Source organism: Stegostoma tigrinum, chromosome 10 (genome assembly GCF_030684315.1).
Source record: "Stegostoma tigrinum isolate sSteTig4 chromosome 10, sSteTig4.hap1, whole genome shotgun sequence".
NCBI classification, from domain to species: domain Eukaryota; kingdom Metazoa; phylum Chordata; class Chondrichthyes; order Orectolobiformes; family Stegostomatidae; genus Stegostoma; species Stegostoma tigrinum.
In genome coordinates this window covers 42,716,699-42,726,406 of record NC_081363.1, presented here as the reverse complement: position 1 = coordinate 42,726,406, position 9,708 = coordinate 42,716,699, and the positions used below count along the sequence as shown (strand labels likewise).

Here is a 9,708-nt window from a genome sequence, read left to right as displayed (position 1 = left end):
TGGTATTTTTAAGCATTCATTGCTATATACTGCTAAGCTCTTAAAGATCCAGTCTTTTAATGAGAGTTAGTGAAGGGATGTGTCAATAGTTTTGAATTTCTAGTCTCTTATGATCGAGGAAGATTTGAGCCATTGTATAATCAAAATTATTTTCCACCCATTCACATCCTTGTGACTGCTCCAGTTCATAATTTAATGCTCTCAGCATAGCTCACTATGTAATGGAAAGGAGCATCACAAACTTGAGTGTGTATGCCACAAAGAATTCACAACCCGCATAATTTGCAATCCATTGATTTTCAGTTTAATGGATAGAAAATTGTACAGGTCATAAGCATGATCCCTAAGCCCCAGGTCTGAATGTGTGACATTCCTTTTCAATGAGTTCTGCTCTGCACTTAAATGCCAAACAAAAACTAACCTCCTAAATGAACTCTTATGTCCGATGACTTATACATTAAAGGCAATTAATAAAATCAGCTGTATAAAAAGTTAACATTTCTACTAAATATGAATATCTTCAATCACAATATCTTCATTTAATAAGTTGTTATTTTCAAAACTGCATGTCTCAGACTGAAAACATACATTTAGGAAGTAGTCTCCTTACATTAAATCATTTCAATTGGAAATTATTTTGATGCTGTCAATTTAAATTTTGTCACAAGTTATATTCTGCAAATTTACATTCAACTTTTGTTGACTTTAACATTCAGGGGAATTTTCAAGTTTTGGAACAAGTTAGCAAGTTACAAAGTTCATGTGCTGAAATGAAATTAATAACTTTGTTAGGAGTTATATTTGCATTTTGTTAATACTTTTATTGTAGGCACACAAGTTATCTGTTATAAAGTTTTGTTCTTTTTTCTTACAGGACAGCTGTTACATCTTAGATATACAGTATAAAAATGTACATGGTACTAGTGTAAAGAGTTTCATAAATATTTAACAAAATGTTTATTTGTTGGTACAATATGACCTTACTCTTATTACATTTTATCTTATGCCCATTAACAATGAATACAAATATTCTAATCTGCAACTAGTTACCATTTTAAAGGCTTCTTTTACAAAGTCATGTGTCAACATCATTTTGTTGATCCGAAAAGAACATGAACAGCGATATGAAACTGGAGGAGAAACTCAAGAAAAATGCCCTACTAAAATAATAGGAAATTTTATGCTTAGAGAATAACATAGTTGCTTAAAAACAAACAAAAATCTTTTCAATTGATCATTAATGTCAACCTTTAATACTTGAAATTTCAAAATGAGATTCAGAATAAACAGTAACTAAATTAAGATTGTACACTTATTTTTGTTTTCAAAGCATTCACAAATTGTTTGCCTGTGTAGCACATTTGCCTGCATATAACTGAATACTCGACTGTCTTTTTTATGTAATCTTTACTTTGCTAAAAAAGCAAGAATTGCAGAATATTAAATACAGCTGGCAATATGACCTATGCTTTCAGCAGTTAGATCACTGTCATATTTTAGATTCCAGTATGCATTCAGGCAATAAAACATACTTTTATGTCCTGTTTTATACATTTACATTAGAAGCCTTTTGCAACCGTGCAGCAGCTTTAGCTTTATGACAAACCCAAACCTATGGACAATAAATCGTGCACCAAGCCCTAGATGAACTCTACCTTCCTGGCAAATTCACACTGGTCGCTACGATTTTAGCTCCAAGTTGCATTTATATTATGTGTTAAGTATCTGTCGCTTCTTTTGTCAAGGACTATAATAGAATATGGCAATTTGCACATAGAAATTATCACTCATCGGCAATAACAGGACACTAATTGAATTTGAAGCGTCTACGTCATCACAACTCAGTTGAGATCTTTTCTTTTAATTATATTCAATTTACAGGTTTTTGGAAGTATCTGAAAAGTGTTTTTGTCTACTTTAGATGAGATGTAACAAAAGAAATGCTAATTTAATCATAAATTAAAATAACTTCTGAAGAAATGACATATTCAGTAATATTGAATACCTTAATCTCTATTAAAAGCTTTCACTATGCTTTTAAAATCATCCATCGTAGTCTATCTAAACAGATTCATTATTTTGTTTTAGATACAGTCTTGCAGTAGAGTCAGCTGTGAATTAGTTTCATGTCTTTTTCATTTTCTTCAGTTCTTCTGAAACAAGGATCAGACAAAATCAAGTTTTTTTTTAGACACACAAAACAACGCAAATGACTTCAATATTTTCTGGCTATTATATTAGAAATGAAAGGTTTAATTTATTTCCCCAGATTCCTGCTTTGGAGTATGTTTTCAATTGGTTCTAGCCGTCCTTCAACACCTCACTTGGTCATTATTTAAGTATAAATCTTAACAGTAACAGCAAAGAATTTACCTGCATAGGACATTTTTGCTAAGCTCTTACAATTTTCCATCTGTGTACACCCATGGTAGAATTTGCTACACAGTTGACTGAAGCACAACCAATTTTCATTGTTTTCTCCCAGTGCAGCATAGGCAGACACTGAAAATAAACTGTATGCCTGAGACCTAGCGACCTTAAAGGCAATTTTCCAAATGCTCTGAGAAGAAGTTTCTCGTGCTGTGACTGCCATACTGGAAATTCAAGGCAACACTCATGTAAATTCCAATGTGTACTTAAGAGCTGCCAAGTGAGGCTTCCCACTGAGAGCACAAACTAAAACATCACTTGATGCAAATCTACAGACGTCAGGAGAATGTAAATGAAGATAAAAAAACATTTAGGAAAGCACATGAATCTAACTAGATTGACAATTAAGCTCAGTAAAACCCAAAAGAACTGTGGATGTTGTAAATCAGGAGCAAAAACAGAAGTTGCTGGAAAAACTCAGCAGGTCTGGCAGCATCTGACAAGAAAAAAATCAGAGTTAATATTTCAGGTCCGGTGACCCTTCTTCAGGGCACTGGAACTGAAACCTTAACTCTGACGTTTTCTTCACAGATGCTGCCAGGCCTGCTGAGCTTTTCCAGCAATTTCTGCTTTTGTTCGCTAATTAAGCTTGTTGTTCACAAGTACAGTTACTGTAAAGATATTAAATATACTGCAGATCATTTTCCTGTTTGCTGAAATGAAAAGGATAATGGAAATAAATCAAAAAAGTTGATCTCATTACAAAGGAGAGAATAACTGACACATTGGACAATACATATGAATACTTTAGCATGTAAAAACAAAGTGAATCATGTTAAATCTTATTGTGTTGGTATTCCAGATATATATAAAGTATGATTAATAAAAAGACAAAGGTAGCTGGTTTACTGTATAAATTTATGAATGACTGAAACATTTATAGCGTAATATGTGTTTACATAAGCTCTTGGCTCAGAATCAATAATAGTAAATTATAATACAATGTATTAGTTATGATCAAGTGATTGAACAAAGATAAATATTTTACAAGTAGGTAGTTTAAAGATCCTCTGCTGTGGTAGCTACTTTTCAAGTATAAGCAAGCCAGCCCACTGTCCAAGCAGATGTATTTCCAAGCAAAAGGCACTTCGTAAGTGATTAAGAGAGGGAACCTGGCTTAATCTGACTGCACTCTAGCAGGGAGTTAACAAGTCAAGTATAGGGCTCTTGTAGCATAGTCATAGTGACCCTACCTCTCAACCAGAAAACACACTTTCTCTAGAAGTGTGATATAATATGTTTGAACAGCTGGATATAAAAATATCTACAGTCCAACATTACTTCAAATGATGTTAATTAATTCAGCAGAAACCAGGTTCAGAAATTGGTCTTTCAGACTCCGTGATAAATAGGTTTACATATGCTTGGATTCAAAGAACCCAGTTTCCATCTGTGCTTCTTTTTTTCTGATTTGGAAGGAGAAGGGTGCAGAGGAGGTTCACCAGGATGTTGCGTGGTATGGAGGGTGCTAGCTATGAAGAGACGTTGAATAGACTAGGATTATTTTCATTAGAAAGACGGAGATTGAGGGGGAACCTGATTGAGGTCTACAAAATCATGAGGGGTATAGACAGGGTGGATAGCAAGAAGCTTTTTCCCAGAGTGGGGGACTCAATTACTAGGGGTCATGAGTTCAAAGTGAGAGGAGGAAAGTTTAAGGGAGATATGCGTGGAAAGTTCTCTACACAGAGGGTGGTGGGTGCCTGGAACGCGTTGCCAGCGGAGGTGGTAGACGCAGACACGTTAGCATCTTCTAAGATATATTTGGACAGGTACATGGATGGGCAGGGAGCAAATGGACACAGATCGTTAGAAAATAGATGACAGGTTAGACAGAGGATCTTGATCGGCGCAGGCTTGGAGGGCCGAAGGGCCTGTTCCTGTACTGTAGGTTTCTTTGTTCATTCATGGTGTAAGCTGATTTGGGAGTCAGGGTGGATGACAAAAATCAGAGTAGGCTGCCAATCCTTGAGGGAAGCTGCGTAGAAAGGGACTCAAGCACTGTGGCCAAAAATTAAAACAAAAGAACAAAATGTAAAATATTCCTTCCTCACATTCCCTGTACATTTGAGTGCCCTCTTCACATGCCCCTGTGGCCACTTTGGGGCTGGTGTCTGATTAACCTGAAGTTCAGGCAGCCTATCCAGTAGCTTCCTCTCACCTATCCCCTCCTCCCACCTCAAGCCACACCTCCATTTCCCACCTACTAACCTCATCCCGCCTCCTTGGCCTGTCTGTTGTCCCCGGACTGACCTATCCCCTCCCTACCTATACTCTCCTCTCCACCTTTCTTCTCCTCTATCCATCTTCGGTCCGGCTCCCCCTCTCTCCCTATTTATTTCAGAACCCTCTCCCCATCCCCCTTTTCTGATGAAGGGTCTGGGCCCGAAATGTCAGCTTTTGTGCTCCTGAGATTCTGCTTGGCCTGCTGTGTTCATCCAGCTCCACACTTTGCTATCCAGTACCTTACCTATTTTGAGCCCTCTAATTAAAATACTTTATCACTAGGGCATGTAGACAAACTTTTTCCTCAGTAAAGACAGGTATAAAATACTTATTTAATACTTAACTTATACCCTCTGCCCCTATGTGTAAATCTCATTTTTGGTGTGTAATTGGGCATGTTACTACATAAAATACTACATACATACTACTAGTAAAAACATCATGAATGCACTCATTAGTGGTCCTCATGTTGAAGTCCCACAAAATAATTAGATTCAAAACGGGATCTGGTCATTAAAACTTTTTTTTAAACAACGGAGATTTTGATGGTGGAACAGGACTTGGGCAGTGTCAACAACGGAAATCAGTCCAATATATCCGTTGTTAAAATACGCATTTAATGTTTAATTTCGTTTGGAATCAATTAGACTGAATGTTGGCAAAATATTTCACTGAATATATATCACTTGTTTTACATGACTATCCACTTCCAATTTTACCGCACTAGTTCTAGAAAGAGAACAGAAGCAATTGTACAATTCCTCATTAATTAAATGGCTGAGTATTAATAAAAAACAGAATCAACGTTTCGGGTCCGGAGGCCCCTCCTCAGAACCAGACCTGAAACATTAACTCTGCTTCTCCCTTCACAGACGCTGCCAGGCCTGCTGAGCTTTTCCAGCACCTTTGTTTTTGTTCTGATTTACAGCATCCGCAGTTCTTTCAGTTTTTATTTGGCTGAGCATTGATGTTCATTGACAGCAGTCAATTGACATGCAACAAAATAATATCTTTTCACTCAGCATAGTGCCCAAGTCAAAAATGATCAAATGTACTAGAGTTTAAAAAAAGGTTCTGACAGCTCATACTTACCTCAGTGCAATATACAGGCTTTTTTTGGTTTATTGCTCCTATTTTCAGAACGCTCACCTGTTTGAAATGAAAAGTAACAATCAACTAATGACAATAAATTACAGCTCAGAATAAAAATCGTGATATTAAAATATTAGCCTCACATATAGTGTGTATTAAACAGCTTGGACAAGACCAGTTTGTTGCCATAAACATTAAACTACACCAGTCCCATGAAGGGACAGAGTTGCATCAATATTAAAGACATTGATAGTTTGCCTCATTGTTTCATTGGCTGATGGGACAGGAGGAATGGAGAGAAAGTGACCTTAGCAAAATAACTGAAGACTCAGCAAAGTAATTAAACTGCTGCTGCTGTGCCATGTTTCATGGCTCTGAGGTCTTTAGGAAACTAGTCATTCTTTTACAAAGAAAGTGTATTGAATACTGTGATAAGTGATTTATAAAACGTCCATTTATATAAGGTAAATGCAAATTATAAGAGGTAATCTTAACCACAAAATGAATATATACAGCAAAGACTGAAAGTTACCTTCCCTTCCTCATTCTAGGTAATTAAGTGGATCAGGAATGAATTTTCACATTTTGCCATGAAGGAGCCATTTCTGATGATCAAAAACTGTCATTTCACCAACTTAACATAAAGCCCAACCTGCTATTGGCTTAACTTACCCTGAAACAGTATTCTATACTTTGGTTCTATTGTATTTGTCTGTATTAGCTAATATTTTATCTGTACAAGATCCAATTTCAGTTACAAAGCTGAAGAACTCCAGAGTTTCCTCGCAACTAAAAACTCAAATACTAGACATTTGCTCCTTCAGGTTCTCCATATTGCCAACCCACAAAGAGAACACCTAAATTAATCAAACTGAACTCAATATTCAAAGAACATTGCAATAGATAATTCCACAATTCCGACAAACCATTCTCTCTGGGTTATATTTAATTGATTTATCATTCAGTGCAGCATTTCATTCTTTGGTTTTTGTTAGCCCACATTTGAGTGAAATGTTAAACCAATGGTTACCATGAAATTAATTTCAACTTCCCTTTCACTTCATGATAATTTGGTCAGTGGGAACATCTTGTCTATGACGGAGCAGATTGGGGGATCAAGGGCCACTGCAAGGTTTCAGCATCTAAATATGACTGGTACTTAAATGTGTCATGAGGGAAAGGTGTAGGTTTAGAAATGCTGCCTCTTTAGATACTTTATTTAATCTTTTCAAATCTGCCGTGACATATGCCTGAAGCAGGTGGGATTTGAACCCAGTCCTATAAACTAACATTAACTACATTCAAATACCAATCACTTTGGAAATATCTTACATCCTGTTGAGCTATTAAGTATTACTCTTCGCTAGCTCAGTGGTACACCTACTACACCTATTTTACACCTAATTTAAACATGCAACACATTTCACTTTATTTCTCAAATGTAGATTTTATTTGCTACTCTTCCATTCGAACACAAATTTTATCTAACATTTGTTTGGTTTCCTAACTGCTTTGAGTTCAAATTAAAAATTCATTGGCCACTGGGCTATATACTCAAGTGTGCCAGCGCTTGTTGGTTGACAGTATGTTCTCAAGTAAGCAAAAACACAAAAAGGGTTACTTTGTGCAGAGGACGACAGGGCTATGCAACTCGAGGGATCTTTCACCAAACACTGGAATGGTGTTTATGCATGTAGCCTCCTAATTTTCCATTTAATGTGCAGACTATCATCTGGTAACTGCATACTTGATACATGCAATTATCAGTGAGGCTCCTTTGGCTTAATAATTGGCCACAAACTCCCTGACTGACAGTGTTTGTTCAATCTAGGTGATTTTAATAGTCATTTGGCTTTACAGTACTTGAGTACTGCTGAAAAAAGATATGTTTTGTGAAAACCTTTCATTCTGAACACATCAGAACAATTTGTACAAATACCAACTCAAGGGAAAAACTGCATTTGAGAAGAGTCTGGAATGGCTAGTGACTGGATTCTGATTGATAGAAACATTGCAGAGGCAGGTGCAGCCATCATTGTGGACTGATAATTAACTGCTAGACTTAATGTTAAATGAGGCAGGAAAATGAATCAGCAAATGGTTGTCACCTATTTTACTGAGTTGAAACGTAAGACCAGGAGGAATAGAAACAGGAGTAGGCCATTTGGCACCTTGAGCCCACCTGACTATTAAATCTGGCTGATCTGACATGGCTCGCTCATTTCCTGCCCTTTCTCCATAAGCCTTGATTCCTGGGCTGATCAAGAGTCTTATCTGAGCCTGAAGTATACATGATAATTCTGCCCCCACAGCTCTCTGTGGCAAGGAGTTCCAAAGATGCACACCCTTGCAGAGATCAAATTCCTCCTCATCTCAAGTTTTAAACTGGTGCCCTTTATTCTGAGACTATGCCTCTTGTCCTAGACTCTCCCATGAAGGGGAAAACATCCTCTCAGCATTTACTCTGTCAAGTCTCTTAATAATCTTGTACATTTCAATTAGATCATCTCTCCTTCTACTAAACTTGAGTCAGCGGAATCAGAACCTGTATAGCCTTTGCTCACACAAGGGATCATCCTAGTGAGCCTTCTCTGAAACGCCTCCAACAAATTGATATATTTCCTTAATTTAGGGGACCAAAGCTACTCACAGCACTGTAAACAGATGCAATGTGTGTATGTGTCCTTTCTGTCATGGTTCCTGAGTATTAACGTACACAGCTTCTAGTACGTGCTAGTAAGCCAAACTAACAATCCTAAAATGAAAGGAGGATAAAAAATCGTCGAAAAAAATGTATTTTTTTTCAGCAATACTAGGCCATTTTCACAAATTAATTGCACCTCAAAACTGCAAAGGCCAGAACTATTTTAACCGAAGTTTAATTTCGATGCATTTTCAAAATGCACAAAAGTGTAACAAGATTACATTGCTGATGGAGAGAGTGTTTGGAACAAACGGAAAACATTTACCTTTGATTTTTTTGCTTTTCTCATCTAGAGAGTTTCTGGTGGATGACTTTGGTAAAGATGAACATGAAGCAGATCTGGAAGAACGTGTTTTTGAAGGTGATGTATGATCAGTGTGCTGGGCTTTTGATTTTGAATGTGACATATTGGTGTCAGGTATGCTTTGGTCCACATTTTGTGATACTGTCATTGCAGTGGCCACACTCGTACTTGAGTCAGGCACACTAGGTGCAGGGTCAACATGCTTAACAACATCTTTATTTAGGGAGTTTATTTCATTAACAACATTAGGTAGATTCCCATCTACAGTAGCATTAATAGGGTAATTTTCTTCCTCTTTATCGGTTGTATTGACCTTATCTTCAGTGTGACTTTGTTTCAACTGTTCATGACCTTTTTCACAATTAGGTTTGGAGTTTTCTTTGCAAATATTTTCTTTATTTACTTCACTTGTATTTTGATCAGTCACAGCCTCTTGTCCTAACAGAGTTTCAGTCTCATTTTTTTCAGAGTTGGACACTTGATCAGCAGACAGCTGCTGCATAGTATCTTGCACCACATCATTTTGAGCAGGCACCTCTTCAGCAGGTGGTTGCTGGGTGTCAACTTCCACCTTGGGATCAGAAATACCATGTGAAACTTGCGATACAGTTGTAGATTGAGGAGTCACTGCTTTTCCTTTGTCTTCTGCAGAAGGGGCACTTTGGTCTGTAAATATACATACGAATAAGGTGTTGTACAGCTATGAAAGTGCGAGTTTATGCCATTTTCTACAGAGGCATCTTAAATAGTTTAAATGCTGAAAAATACCCCGACACGCTCATCCCACACCTCACAATTTTAAAAAAAGTAAAACAGTTACCACAAAAACAAGTACTTGAGAAAATATATTTAATTTAACTGAAGTTACTCAGAAGACTGCCCTTGATCAGCTATAAAGCATTTCAAATGATTCTTTAATTAGAAAGAAAGGCATAATCGTAACTTTTAATAG

General features: G+C 36.9%; 1 protein-coding gene across 9 annotated transcripts in view; it reads right to left on the bottom strand.

Annotated features, from left to right (window-relative positions):
* Window positions 1-353: 353 nt before the first annotated feature.
* The window catches only part of LOC125455776 (inverted formin-2-like), a 56,160-nt gene continuing 46,805 nt past the window's right edge, over window positions 354-9,708 (bottom strand). For 8 of the 9 annotated variants that reach the window (XM_059649136.1, XM_059649134.1, XM_059649131.1 and 5 more), the window contains 3 exons: window positions 8,718-9,422; window positions 5,749-5,805; window positions 354-2,153 (listed from right to left, as the gene is read on the bottom strand). In XM_059649136.1, the coding sequence (XP_059505119.1) occupies window positions 5,750-5,805; window positions 8,718-9,422 (761 nt within the window). In that variant the 3' untranslated portion in view covers window positions 354-2,153; window position 5,749. The remainder of the gene's footprint in view (window positions 2,154-5,748; window positions 5,806-8,717; window positions 9,423-9,708) is intronic. The other variant, XM_059649139.1, reaches the window with a different exon arrangement.